The sequence below is a fragment of the Balaenoptera physalus genome (genome assembly GCF_965194825.1).
Source record: "Balaenoptera physalus genome assembly, chromosome: 11".
In the NCBI taxonomy this organism is placed as follows: domain Eukaryota; kingdom Metazoa; phylum Chordata; class Mammalia; order Artiodactyla; family Balaenopteridae; genus Balaenoptera; species Balaenoptera physalus.
The window spans coordinates 92,839,457-92,854,950 of NC_138896.1; the positions used below are offsets into that span (position 1 = coordinate 92,839,457).

The following is a 15,494-nucleotide window of genomic DNA, read 5'->3' on the forward strand; positions in this document are numbered from 1 at the left end:
GCGCTGTGCTGGATCAGGAAGTGAAGCTGTGGCGACCTGTAGCTGTCGGCTCGCCACACTCCCCAGCAGGTTTTCCCTGGGCTGCGAGCTGAGCTGACACTCCTCTGCCTGTCCTGCTCCAGGGCTGGTCACCTGACCGAGAAAAAGCCAGCCAGCACATTTCATTGGCCAACCGTGAATGATTGTGTCCCTAAACTGATCCAATCAGAGTGAACCTGAAGACACGTGCTGCAGATGCTGGAACACAAATACTCTCTTTTTTGGATGGATGTTAAGAAGAAAGTAGGTAGCTGCAGGGGCTGCTGGCAGCCGCCTTGGGATGTGAGAGGTGTCCAAACTGGGATGAAGTCAACATTGAGGATGGTAGAGCAGACAAACCACAAGAAACAAGGCTTTGGTCACAAAGTCAGCAGCTGGGTTAAGCCTCTCCTGAAATCTACGCTATCACCGGACTTTCATCATGAACTAATAAACCCTCTTTACAGTTTGAAGCAGCTGTCTCAGGTTTCCTGTTACTTTAAGAAAGACCTCTGATTTGACCAGCAATAAGGGAAACTGATGCTCTCTGATCTCAAAGAGTAAGCACAGGCATACAGTCAAGCCTAATGGAACTGGAATTGGTGAAAGGGTGGTGTAGGGATCCAAGGCTGCTCTTGGGTCCTCTTAACAGCTTCATGTGTCTGCATCCTTCTCCACCCAGCCACTCTCTTTTCCATGACCAGCTGGTGTCTTCAACCCTCTCTGCTGTATCTTTTCTCCACTGCATAGATCCTTCTAAACTCATATTTCTTTGCCTTCCTTTCTGAGTTTGCAAGACCAACTCCAGATCCCCTTCAATACATCTCTCACCCTCAACATCTGCTGCCAAGGGCCTGATGCCCTCTGCATTTCCCAGTGCAGATTTCTGAGAGCATGAATCTTTTTTTTTTTTTTTGTCAAATACAATTGATTATTTTTCTTTGCAGTTCTTAACCAGCTGGGCATTCCACCACACCACTGTTGATTTCATCTATGATGTCATGAGGGTGACAGTCATCAACATTGCAGCCCAGAGACTGGGCAGTCCTCAGGATCTTTTTAATGGTTCCAGAGAGTTCTCTAGCTAAAGACCGATGCAGCATCTGTCAGGCAATGCTGACAATCTCATCAGAAGTGATGTTTCCACTGTGCTTAATGTTTTTCTGCTTCTTTCTGTCTCTTGGTGGTTCCTTGATGCCTTTGATGATCAGGGCAGAAGCAGAAGGTACCACCTCAGTCTGGGCCTGTCTGTTCTGAATGGTCAGTTTCACTGTAATCCTCAGAGCCTTCCAATCACCAGTTGCCTTGGTGATGTCATCACCAGTGTTTTTTGGCGATAGACCCAGGGGGCCGATCTTGGGGGCCAGGGCAGATGTCGCACTGACTTCCCTACCAGTGCACCTCAGGTACACGACTTTGATCTCGTTGGGGTGGAACTTAGGCAGCATGGTGGAGGCGGCTGGTGTCAGATGAACCCGGATTTGGGAGGACCGAAGAAAGTCGCACCTTGACCTCCTCTGAGCCGAAAGCCGAAGTCGAACAGGAATCTTATTATTCCACTTTTTGCCTGTTTAGACATCCCCAGAGATTCTGATTCCACTGTCTTCAGAGAAGACTGGGTATCAGTATTTCTCTAAAGTTTCTCAGATGATCCAAGGGTGTTGCCAAAATCAAGAATCCCTGGTTTTAATAAAGCATTCCGCACTAGCAGATCCCACCTTGGGTCAAGTTCAAGCCCGATCCAGTCAGCTAAGAACAGAGCTACCTGGTCTCAACATACCCAGAGCTGCCCCCATCGGCGGGTCTATGCCTATAGAAGGATTGACGTGGAGACAGGCCCTGCTTGACATGCTTAGGACAAGACAAGCCTAGCACAGAGCTTGGTACCATGCAGTGGCTCCACAGTGACGGATGTTATGAAAATCCTGTCTCTTCTCTAATTCAAGGGTATTCTTTCTATAAAATACACCAGGCTGCAGTAATGCAACTGAGGAAAAGTTGCCAAGGAAGTACCTAGAGAATCTAGGTGCCCATGCTTGGCAAATACACTACACAGCAGGAAAATTCTGATTAATACAATTTATATTTGAGAGTAGTCTCTTCTATTTCAATAAGACTACATCAATGCGGCTTGGAAAAGCCTTATCTTTGGAGGTTATTCAATGACTTATGAAAATATTCATGACCTCTTGTTAAGAGAGAAAAATGGATTTACAATTTATGTAGTGCATGATTCTAATTTGTTTTTAATGTGGGTATATATCTGTATACAAATACACAGAAAAAAGACTGGAACTACAGATGCCAAACAGTTAACTGTGATTCTCAGGTGAGAGTTTTTCTTGTAGGTAAGTGTGTTGGATTTAGAGGACTATTATTCTGAAAGGTCCTTTTACATTTCTGATGATAACACGTTTGTATGGAAGCATGGTTTCAGTAGAATACGGCCTGTATACATCTATGAACAAAATTAAACACTGGCAGCCTTGTACTCCTCCCTACCCCCCCACCCTCGTTTTCTTGTTTCTAATTTTAATTTTACAGAAGTCTGAATACCGAACTCTGGAACCCACTGCCCTAGGGGATAGCCTGGTAGGAATCTCTCTTCCCTGCTCCAATCCCTTCGGCTTTCCTTGGATTCCAGGCTCTTCCAGCAGGACCTGGCCCTGATTCAGTGGGAGTTCAGAGGAGGGAAATTATTTCCAGCCAGGGAGAATGAAGGGTGACCTCCTGGAGGAGGTGGCATTTGCACGGGGCAATCTGGGCAAACTCCCAGGGAGAAGAGAAAGCAGTGCACGAGCAAACAGGTGGAGGTGGGAAAACGCAGCATGTACGGAAACAAAGACAGTAAATACGGAACTCTGTGCTGTAGGTGAGGCTCCACGGGAGGCCCTGGGTTGCAGCAGGGCTCCTGTTTTCCGGGGGTCTCTGGGCTGGTGGTCAAACTGCTGGAGCTTCAGGCTAGATGGACTATAGGCAGGGTTCTCCAGTCGCTCAGCTCCTCCTTCCCCTGAACGCTCACTCCAGCAAGGGGTGGGGAATGTCCCCCTGGAAAGAGCTTAAGAGACAATGGCCTACCACTTGGAATACCTAAAATACCAGAGGCAGAGCCTTCAGCACGTGGTCCCAGCTAGGACGGAGGCTCGCATGGCCAAATCACTGCTTCCAGCATTTTCTGGGGGGAAAGGAAAGCGGATCCACGTAGCAAGATTCTTCTGGGAGGTACATCCTTTCGGTCTGTTTTTTTTCCAATTGCTAAGGCATCTGCTCCCACATTCATCCTTTTCCTCCAGCTTATCTTTTCATGACTTTGGAGAGCAGTCTTCCTTATCTAGGAAACAAATGGCCTCTGCAGAGAGTTCAAAACAGCCGAGTCATTTATCTGTTTGACATGTGTTTCCCTGTTTGTTTTCTCCAGCCTTGAGACAAGAGTTGTGTCAACTGTGGATGGCTGAGCCCCAGTCACTGGAGAGGCATGAATCAATTTCCAGCTGCATTTATCACTTGCTGCCTTAAATCAAGTCTAATCAATGCTTCCTTCATTTGGTATGGATTGAAACTATATATAACACACTTAGAAAATGGGCGGGAAACGGAGCAGCCGATCACGAACAAAAACTCCATCGGGGATCTAGATGGAACGATGTTAAGGAAAGATTTGCAATCTTTGATTTGCTTTCATGGAGACGCCTGACCAAACAGTCACAGAGATTTGTGTTTTTGAAGCTTTAACTTCACTCTATCAGACATGCAATGACATTACATGACAGATCATTTTATACAAGAGGATGTCTGCATCTTCCAAGATTTTATAATTAATATATTCTGAAGAGTTGGTATATTTTTAATACAGCGGCAACTCTAAAGCTGCCTAGAGTTTCCTTCCTATATTGTCTTTCATTCATTTCCATTTCTTTTAGACGTATCTTTTGTCACCATTGACTCTATGGGTCAATTTCTAGTTACAAGATAGAAAATAAAAATCTTCTTGTAACAAAATAGATATCCAGGAGTTCCCTCTGATTTAGAAGAATTTTATAAAGTCTTATGGCTGAGAAAACTTGATCCTTTCTCTCCTATGCCCAATTCTTGGTAATAGAATTTGATCCATGCAACTCAAATGGATTTTTCACTAGCAGGTGTGAAAACCACCCCCCAGCTGTTCAACCAATTTAGAATGTGGTAGGAGTAGCCCTGTGTCATTTGTAAATTAATCCCGTGCCAGTGAAAGATGATATCAGTGTAGTCCCTGGCACCTAAAACCGATCATGCCCACAGCGAGGCCCCGTGTCGTTCTTCAAGGATAATGGGAGAAGAGACAGAACATAGAAAACAGGTCAATGATAATGCCCTCCCAGAAGATGAGGCAGTGCTGTGATTCACTGATGTAATTAATATTTCTGTCTAATCTGCTGAACTGTGTAGACTTTTACCACGAGCACGCCTCGGAAGCGATTGACAGGGCTCTCATTTTCCAAGGGCTGGCTCCCCCAGCAACCTGTTGTCAGGTAGCTGAAAAGAGCCCCGTGCAGCTCTGGGAAGTGTGACAATAATAATAAACTCTTATGCTGGTTTAATACTTTCCAGTTGATAAAGTGTTTTGGACATGCAGTCTCATCATCCTGTAAGATAAGCAAAAAAAGTCGTTGTATTCCCATTTCCAAGAGGAAGGGAGAGGTTCAGAGGTTGGCATACCTCCGAACTATGGCTCTGGGTCTCAATGCCTTGTCTCCTCAGCCCCAAGGCCCTGGTTCTTGCCACTGAGCTGCAGCTAGGCAGCTGCTGAGGTCTCCTCCCTGTGCTTTCCCTAACTTTTTATTTTTTCTTCCATCACCCAGGGTTCTTGGGAAATGCATATGGTTATAGGAAATCCCTCGAGTTGCCTGGCAGGTCATCTAGTTAAAAAAAATATTAAAGGCAGCACTTTTGGATGTGTTTTGGGTTACAGACAAGGTATAGTGTTCTTAACTCATCTTAAACAAAGACAGGGTAATGCGATATTACAAAGCTTTAACCCTATGCGAACAAAGAAAGGGTAAAAGTAACGCGGCAGACACGGACTCTAAAATTAAGGCGCTCACTCACATTGTTTTTAAAACTCATGAGAGTCGTTCAGCGAGTTCCTCTGCTTTGAGGATGTCCGGGAAGGATCATGTTTGCCCATCCTTTGAGGAAGAGAGGAACAGATTTTTCTACCCAAGACAATTCTCACCAAAGTAGATCCTGTTTAGATTCCTAAGTAAGGACAGAAGGTGATGGAAGGAGAAATTTCCACGGCTTTAAACTTTTAGACAAGAGTGGATTTGCTCAACTTGACGTCAGTAGAAGTAAATGAGGGGAATAACAGATAATGCATTTTCAAACTGGCCTCAGGTCATGTGCTACTGAGGAGAAATGCATTTTCAATGGTCACAGGGATTTTGAAGGTCTCTGGGGAGCCTGAGAAAAGTCTTGAACACATTCTAAAAAAGCTGTTACAGTGTTCAGGAGTTAACATGTGTGTCAAATAGCACAGTCACCCCAACTATCCTGTTAATACAAACTGGAATTTATAGTGGAAATACAAATACTTACAACCTATACAGACCCAGAGTAAAAGGGATCATACCCTTTCCTGAAATAAAAATGCTACTGAGATTAATACATATCAGATTTCATTTCATTTCCTCCCTAAAGCAAATTGGTTTATTTCATTTGTTCATTCATTCAACAAATATTTATGGAGCTCTGAGAATACGGGCACTGATGATTCAGTGGTAACAAGACACGACACAGACATCACTCCCTAGGAGCTTACACTCAAGTGGGAAAATTCACATTTAAATTATTAATGGAGGCTTACGTTTCCAATCAAGATGGAGTAATAGGGACCAGATCAATTTTCCCTCCTGACATAACCAAACAAGAAAAACAGAAATAATACATGAAACCATGGTTTTCAAGACCCTGGACATCAGGCAATGAAAGACAGTGATCCCGAGGGATGGAAAACAAACCCCAGGAGCAGTACGAGGGCCTCACCTACTGCCCTGGAAGAATGTCTAGGCTGCACAGGGAGGGGCGACCCAGGCAGAACCCAATGGACTCCGGAGTTCAGGAGACAGAGCTGGGGGCTTGGGGAGTCCAAGGCAGCCTGAGTCTGCAAGACAGAGTACGGGAGAGGGGAGAGCTGCAGAGAACCCCAGATACCTGGAGAGGGTCGAGGACTCAGAGGACAGCCTATAAATGAGGCCAGGCAAGAAGCGCATGAAAGGATTAGAGGGACCAGTGCTCAGCACTCACACAGGTGTCTACTTCCATCAGCCGGACTGGAACACTCATAATCCCTGGGGCGTGGGAAAATCGTTCCTTAGGACGGGGAAATAGTTTGTCCTAGACGGAGCACTGTTCCAGACCTGCCTAACAAATTACAAAAGCAAGACCCACAAGGATCAAACTATTTCCAAGTAACTTAACTGCATCCCAAAACAAAGCTAAAGAATATTTATAAGAAGACATATCCAGTACCCAACGAGGTAAAATTCACAATGTTTATCCAATCAAAGATTATCAGGCATGCAAGGATGACTGCCCTGGGGATTTGTATCTAGAATTTATAAAGAGCCCTCCACACTCAAAAACAAGAAAAGCAACCCAGCTTAAAAAAATTGGCAAGAGATCTGAACAGACACCTCACCAAAGATATGTGGATGACAAATACACATGTGAAAAGACGCTCAACGTAACAAGTCTTAAAAACGCAAAATAAAACCAGGAGATACCACTTCACACCTATTAAAATGGTAAAAATGTTAAAAATGGACCACACCAAGTGATGACAAGAATGAGGAAGAAGCGGAGCTCTCACAGGCTGCTGGTGGGCGTGCTAAACGGTACAGCCGCTTTGGAAAACAGTTTGGCGGTTTCTTCAACTGTTAAACATACACCTACCATACGGCTCTGTCATTCCACTCCTAGATATTTACCTAAGAGAAATAAGAGCATATGTCCACACAAAGACTTGCACACAAATGTTCATAACAGCTTTATTTGGAACAGCTGAAAGCTGGAAACAACCCAAATGTCCATTTAATGAAATACTACTCAGATATGGGGAAAAAAACACCCCAAAACCTCGATACATGCTACATCAACGTATCTCAAAATAATTATACTGAATGAAATAAGCCTGACAAAGAAGAGTACATGTTATACGATTCAATTTATATTAAATTCTAGGAAATGCAAACTAACATACAGTGACGGAGAAGACAGAGGCTTGCCTGGGGAATGGGGGTGGGTGGCGTGCAGAGGCGGGCGCGGGAGAGGGGTGACAAAGGGGCAGCAGGACACTTGGAGATGGTGGGTAAGTACAGCATCTCAACTGCAGTACTGGTTTTATTCGGTGTATGTATCTGTCAACACTTATCACACTATCTGCTTAAGATGTTTGAGGCTTACTGTATGTCCTGCGTATCTCTGTAAAGCTATTCAAAATATTTTAGGGCTCTACCTTCTAGAGATTCTGGCAGAACTATTATTCTCATCTCCAAATATTAATTACACTTTGCTTTAAGAAAAACTTTAGAACTTTATTTTTGAAGGTGCAACAAGAAAACCGACTGGTGTCAACATTAGCTCACTGACAAACAATGTTGTATACACTAAGGAAAAGTACAAAGTGAAAATGAAGAATTCTCATTCGGTCAACAAAACCAGATCTGACGTAATCCTCAATAACGAATGAGACCGCTCAGAGTCAATTCTTGGGTGTCTGCCGGCTGTCTCTCTTCAGCACGCTGTCCAGCAGCAGAGCCCTTGGGCTCAGAAATCTGAACCAAAGTCTCCAGTTGCTCTCCAAGCTCCTGGATTAGAGGCTCAGATGCCCCAGGAGCCCGGGGAGAGGCGAGCGGCTGTCCCTGACCATCATCAGATCCTGGGAGGACCACGCTTCTGCACATCCCACCGTGGTCAGGAAGCAGGGCCGTGCTGCTTTCCTCAACAAAGGGACCGAGCCAGGAAGGCCCTGCCTCCGATTCACCACCTCTGGGCTCCTCGTGTTCCGAGGCTGAGTCCTCGGTCTCAGATGACGTGCTGCTCTCTGATTCCTCCGAATCGCTTGTCTCAGAGCTGGAGGAAGGCGTCTGCTGCCCGGAAGTGCATCGGGCTCCTGCTTTCGATGCAGCTTCTTCCTCCTGGACCAAGAGTGCCGCCGCTTCCAGTTCCTGCAGTTCCAACCCCAGCTGGGCCTTGCTCGGGGATGCCTTCTTTAAGGCTTCCGCAAGAGCTGCCAACTTTCTGGACCTTGAAGACCATTTTAAGAAGAAATGTTAGGACTGTTCATTAACTGGTCTGGGGATAACAGGGTCCACAGCTTAAAGGGATAACAAAATAAAGTTGGATCCATACTTCATACGGCACACAGGATGAATCCCCAAACAGATCAATGATACGAATGGAAAAAAGGAACCAAGTATTACAAGGAAACGCAGGAGATTTCCCTCATGAGCCTAGAATGAGGAAGGCCTTTCTAACTAGGACTCAAAATCCAGAAGCCACAAAAGAAAGGCAAAGATTGATAAATTCAACTAATAAAAATCAACAAGTTCTGTAGGGCAAAAAGAAAAAAAAAATTACAGGAAAAGTCAAAAGGCTAATGCAAAATTGAGAAAAATATTTGCAATTCATATCACAAAACAAGGCCTAGTTCCCCTAACAGAGTTCTTAAAAATGCAAATAATAATCCATCAGGAAAATGGGCAAAAGACACAAGCAGACAATTCTCATGCAAAGAAATACAAATGGCTCTTAAATATATGAAAAGATGTTCAACAACTTCAGTCAAATAAGAGAAATACAAATTAAAGTCGTGCTGAGATATATTTTTCATTTATCAGATTGGCAAAAATCCAAACATTTGGTAACACTGCCAGCAAGGCTGTGGAGGAAAGGCGCTTTCATACACTGCTGGTGAGAGAGTTAACAGCTACAGTCCTGATGAAGGAGAACCCGGCAATACCTTTCAAAACTGAAAACGTACATACCCTTGACCCAAGCAAACCCGCATCTGGAAATTAAACACGTAGGCTACACGACACAGGCCCAAGGTACTATTTACTGTGGCATTGTTTCTAATACTCCAAAATAAGAAACACCCAAATGTCCATCAACGTGGCATATGGCTATGGCATATCCACACGAGGGAAAAGTCTACAGCTATGTAACGGATGAGGCTCTCCAGGGGCTAACCCAGATATGTTGTTTAACAACAAAAGGCCTGCCATATGTATATGCTGCCTTCTATGTTAAACACATACAACAAAGGAAAGAAATAAAAACATATTTTATTTGCTTGTACACTTATCCATGAACTCTGGAGAGCTACAGAAAACACTAATATTTATGTGGAGGGGGGCACTGCAGGAGCTGGAAAGATGGAAGATGATGGTGAGAGGGAGACTTGTCACCGCATATTGGTTTTTATTTTTAAAATTTTCATTAGAGTATAGTTGATTTACAATGCTGTGTTAGTTTCTGCTGTACAGCACAGTGAATCAGTTATACATATATCCACTCTTTTTTAGATTCCTTTCCCATATAGGTCGTTAGAGATTATTAAGTAGAGTTCCCTGTGCTATACAGTAGGTCCTTATTAGTTATCTGTTTTATATATCGTAGTGTGTATATGTCAATCCCAATCTCCCAATTTATCCCTCCCCCTGCTTCCCCCTTGTTAACCGTAACTTTGTTTTCTACATCTGTGACTCTATTTCTGTTTTGTAAATAAGCTCATTTGTACCCTTTTTTTAGATTCCACATATAAGCAATATCACACAATATAAAAATATGGAACACTTCACAAATTTGCGTGTCATCCTTGCACAGGGGCCATGCTAATCTTCTCTGTATTGTTCCAATTTTAGTATCTGTGCTGCTGAACCAAGCACTATTGTTCATCTTTAAACCTATGTGAATGGAATACCTATTCAAATTTTTTAACTAAAAAAAAAAAAAAAGCAGTATCAGAGAGCGACATGGAGTGCTTTTTATTTTTAGCAGAAAACCATATCATGCTATTTCAGAGGATATTTTTGCCACATTTATAACATTATATTATACTGAACAGACAAACTTTTTCATTAACTTGGATTCATTTTAGTAGTTCTGTTTCTGAAGCAACGTGTAAAGCATACTGCAGTTCTCCAAAAACGATATCTTTGCTGTTCCATAGAGGAAAATCTGGTGTGACAAGTGAAAAAAAGTGGCAATGAGTGACATGTCTTCTGGGTTTCCCTAGCTCCAAAGATTAAATGAGTGGCTTGAGACAAACTGGACGAGGTGAGTTCACAGGATAAGTTCATTCGTCAAAGCGAAGTCCATCCCATAATACTGGGGAAATGAGGCTTCATTTCAATACAGCTAAAGTGATAGACGGGGACTTGGGGACTTTCATCTAAGTGCCTGGATGTACCTGAGACCCCTTTGTCTCAAAATACTTAACAAAACAACGAGCTTCCGCGCCCCGCCCCCGGCCCTCCACAAGTGTAACCAGCACCCGAAGCTTCCACTGCAGTCAGTGTCCAAGGGAGGGTAGGACAAGGACAATGGCCGTCATGGATGCACAACTTTCTCTTAAATGAGGAAAACCCTATGTCTTGGTGCTGGAATTCCCAGAGCTTAGAAAAGGAAAGATGGTCCGGGGTAGAGAGGAAAACCTGGATGAGATCCACTAGAGTTGGTGAATGATTCCCAAAGGGCTATAACTCTGAGTGAACTCTGGTGGGTTTGAGACATCTTTAAAAACACAGTTATGAAGTAAGATGATTGCAATATAATCTACATCCATGTCCAAGACAGCTGTAGATGATGTCCACCATATATCTTGAAACCTTGGCTACCAGTGGCCACGGATCTGGTCAGAGCCAGTGGACCAGTTTAAAACTTCCTTACTGCGAGGCCCTGCCAGCCTAAGGACTAGTTCCCTGCCATCTTTCTCACTGAAAAAGGTCCTCTCTGCGTAATGACACACAGCTTTAAGAGCTAAAGAGCCATGAACTTGGGAAAGAAGACAATGTCTCGCATTAAATTATCACATGCAAAATAAAAATCTGAAATAAAAGCCTTTACACTTCAGTAACCATGCACCTCACGTGTTTAAGAGCCATGATAAACACTTGACACTATATGAAGGATGACGTTCCGCAAACGTCTCACTGCACTTGCTCCTAACGACAACCCTATGAATCAGCTTCATTTCTATCCGCACGTGACAGATGGTGAAACAGAAGCTTGGAGAGGTTAACAGACCAGCTGAAGTTCACCCCGCTGATGAGGGGCAGTCAGGACGGGAAGCCCAGGCCTCTGAGCTCCCGCACTCTCTCTTCTCCACCACAGGGCCTCCCAGGAATTCCCAGGCTCTGAAAAGCTTCCCTTCTTAAGCCCACATTCTTGATTCCTTCCCAACGTGATACCACTCAACACCTCAAAGGAGCAAGTTCTGACTTGCCTAAGGCCCAGAATTCTCCAGAGAAACTATGACTGGTTCCTTTAGCTCAGCAATCTTAAATGGAGTATACATCTAAGCTTTACCTACAGAGGTTGTAGAATCCCAGGGGAAAAAATGTGAATTATTTTTGCGGATATTCATGAATACAGTAGATATATCTACTCAAGTTAAAATTATTTGTATCAGGGCTTCCCTGGTGGCGCAGTGGTTGAGAATCTGCCTGCCAATGCAGGGGACATGGGTTCGAGCCCTGGTCTGGGAAGATCCCACATGCTGCGGAGCAACTAGGCCCGTGAGCTACAATTACTGAGCCTGCGCGTCTGGAGCCTGTGCTCCGCAATGAGAGGCCGCGGTAGTGAGAGGCCCGCGCACCGCGATGAAGAGTGGCCCCTGCTTGCCGCAACTGGAGAAAGCCCTCACACAGAAACGAAGACCCAACACAGCCATGAATAAATAAATAAATAAATAAATAAATAAATAAATAAAATTTAAAAAAATTATTTGTATCTTTGTTATTGTCTACTATAAAAATATTACATCTGTCACTTATAACTGCATAAATTTGGAATTTCAAAGCTCCCTACCTGTCATCTTGGCTCTTTTCAGAAAGCATCCCTCACAATGCTGGGACTAAAAAGTGTCAACTCTAACAGGCAGGAAAGTGGCAAGGATAAGGCACAGGACCCAAACAGAAACTCGTGCCTCTTACCAGCTGAGACGACTTTTTACTCTTCAGAGAAAAGTCTGCTTCTCCCTTTTTGCACTATATTATGTTTAAAACGACCCATTTATATAATGTGTGTAAAAAATGGGTTATATGTTTCTTTTTTTTATTCCTTGCCACCCTGATTCATCTTTCTTTTTTTTTTTTTAAATAAATTTATTTATTTATTTTATTTTTGGCTGCGTTGGGTCTTTGCTGCTGTGCGCAGGCTTTCTCTAGTTGAGTGGAGCGGGGTCTTCTCTTTGTTGCGGTGCGCGGGCTTCTCATTGCGGTGGCTTCTCTTGTTGCAGAGCACGGGCTCTAGGCACCCGGGTTTCAGTAGTTGTGGCGCACGGGCTTAGTTGCTCCGCAGCATGTGGGATCTTCCCAGACCAGGGCTCGAACCCGTATCCCCTGCATTGGCAGGCAGATTCTCAACCACTGCACCACCAGGGAAGTCCCTCTATTTCTTATTATCCCACTTTTACTACCTCAAGCTGTCTAGTTTCCCAAATTGATATTAAACTTCTGATAGAAACTTTACAGAAGAAGCATTTTGACCTCTCTTCTTAAGGAATGCTGGGATAAAAAACTAATTAAAATGTTCAAAATATCATTGGTGTAGAATATGACCCAACAGCCTGAGGAATGAAAGTTGGGTTTGTTTCTATTCAATTATTTTACACAGATAACTTAGCAGTCACTGTTCACAGAAAAGGAAATTATTCCTCTGGAGAAAAAAATTAAGCCATGAAAGAGTAGCCTCTTTGTTCTTTCAAACACTGGCACAATTGGAGTTGGTTCTAACTCTGCCACTCCTTGTAAATTCTAGAATCTAACTCTGTAATGGCCTTTCCATTTCAGAAAACACCTCATTTAACGCAGTTAGTGGTTTTTCACTGTCACACTCAAAACAGACCAGGCTAGGTCATGTCAAAAAGCCTTGTCAAATGACATTATTAGTTAACCAGAACGCTTACAAAAACCAGGTACATGTGGATATACTCAATGAACACATACGCTGAGTTACTAGTTGCACTTATAGTATATATTTTATATCTAAGTGAAGAACTCCTACCTGCTAAGATGTATTAATTACAGAGTGAAGAGATTCAGCATTTAAAAGACACATGATAGATCGTACTAATGTCATATTTTAATAGAATTATACTCAACACAGGTTTTTCTTAGAAAATTTTTGGAAATGTAATCCTGCCATGTAGCTTTAAAAAAAAAAAAACAACTCTTCCATTCTGTTTATAGATGTGAAATAATATCCTATCTGGAGGAATTTTTTTTAAATTAAAGACTGCCTTCTGACAAGTTACAGTAAATCCAACTGCCATGAAAGAGTAATAGTAACAGCTGAGGGTATATGCCTTTACTGTGGCTAAGCTGATATAAAATTTCCTCAATTATTTTATATTTGGTGACTGAATTTAGGGGGAAAAAAATAAAGGGAACCGTAGCCTTATGAAACAGCCAAAACAAAGTGCAAAAGGAGCCCTGAAATGCAGGAAAAAGAAAACTAGGTATAAATAGAAAGCATACATCCTGTTTCTTGCTGTAGAGTTTTGTCTCAAACTATCAATCAACTTTTCACCACTTCCTGCAATAGCAGGCCTACTATAAATCTTGTAGTAACTGACTAGGTTTCATTTCCTCTGCCAAAACCTGCTAACCTGCCAGCCATGACATACTGACACTAGAGCCAGCAACTGATAATGTAGGACAGGACTCTCCAGTGAGGCCACTCCAGACACATTTCATACTGGCTGATGGAATACGCTGACTTGGCCTTTTAATTTCAAAGCACAGACACACACACACACAAACACACACTCGGGTTCTTTCTGGGAACAAACAGTATATCAACTTTCTTTTCAAAAGGCAATGACGATAATGACATATAATCATAATTCTTCTCTATTGAAAAGAACCAGTTCCAAACTTCAAACTCCCCTGCCCAAAATACATTTATGCAACCTGATCTAAATACAAGGTAATGCATTAGCTTTAGGTAGAAGTTGCTAGTGAAACTCTACTCTGAAAAGTGCCTTGAAAGACAAACAGCAATTGATGCACAGATGAACACAGAACTGCCTGCCCTTACTCTCTAAGAGTAAAAAACATATCCATCTCAGTCATTAACAGAAACAACTGATCTCTTTGAACAAGAAATTACCGATTCTGTATGTCATCTGACATACAGAAAATACTGCAAGATAAGAGTCATTCATGGAAGCAACCTAAGTGTCCATCGACAGATGAATGGATAAAGGAATTGTGGCACATGTATACAATGGAATATTACTCAGCCATAAAAAGAAACGAAATTGAGTTATTTGTAGTGAGGTGGACAGACCTAGAGTCTGTCATAAAGAGTGAAGTAAGTCAGAAAGAAAATAACGTATGCTAACACATATATATGGAATCTAAAAAAAAAAAAAAATGGTTCTGAACCTCGGGGCAGGACAGGAATAAAGACGCAGACGTAGAGAATGGACTTGAGGACACAGGGAGGGGGAATGGTAAGCTGGGACGAAGTGTGAGAGTAGCATTGACATATATACACTACCAAATGTAAAATAGCTAGCTAGTGGGAAGCAGCTGTATAGCACAGGGAGATCAGCTCAGTGCTTTGTGACCACCTAGAGGGATGGGATAGGGAGGGTGGGAGGGAGATGCAAGAGGGAGGAGATATGGGGATATATGTATATGTATAGCTGATTCACTTTGTTATAAAGCAGAAACTAACACACCATTGTAAAGCAATTATACTCCAATAAAGATGTTAAAAAAAAAAAAAGAGTCATTTATGCCATATTGAGTTTGGGCCAATGAAATAAGTTTTCATCCTATTTTCAACTTGACTTAATACCATTCTTTGGGGCTGGATTATGAAAAACAACACCTAGTCCATGGATCATTAGAATAATTTTCCGGAAACTCCCTGTATTAGTTTCCAGTGACTGTCATAACAAACTACCACAAACTCGGTGGCTTCAAACAGCAGAAATTTATCCTCTTACAGCTCTAGAGGCTAGAAGTCCAAAATCAAGGTATCAGCAGGGCTGCTTCCTTCTGAGGGCTCAGAGGGGAGAATCTGTTCCATGCCTTTCTCTTAGCTTCAGGTGTTGCCAGGAATCCTTGACTTATAGACACATCACTCTTAAACTCTGCTTCTGTCACCACCTGCCATTCTCTCTGTGTGTCTGTCTGTATGTTTCTTCGCATGGTTGTCTTCCCTCTGGATGTGTCTCTGTGTCTCTTCTCCTCGTAAGAATA

At 42.8% G+C, this 15,494-nt stretch overlaps 1 protein-coding gene and 1 pseudogene across 2 annotated transcripts in view; both read right to left on the reverse strand.

Moving 5' to 3' along the window:
• LOC309638792 (large ribosomal subunit protein uL11 pseudogene) lies at positions 1-1,802 on the reverse strand (annotated as a pseudogene). Its single transcript has one exon. The product of its transcript is annotated as a large ribosomal subunit protein uL11 pseudogene (transcript).
• A 5,223-nt stretch (positions 1,803-7,025) lies between these two features.
• Positions 7,026-15,494, reverse strand: part of SHQ1 (SHQ1, H/ACA ribonucleoprotein assembly factor) — an 89,090-nt gene continuing 80,621 nt past the window's right edge. Inside the window, exon 11 of the mRNA XM_082412271.1 lies at positions 7,026-8,301. Within this exon, the coding sequence (XP_082268397.1) occupies positions 7,731-8,301 (571 nt within the window). The 3' untranslated portion in view covers positions 7,026-7,730. The remainder of the gene's footprint in view (positions 8,302-15,494) is intronic.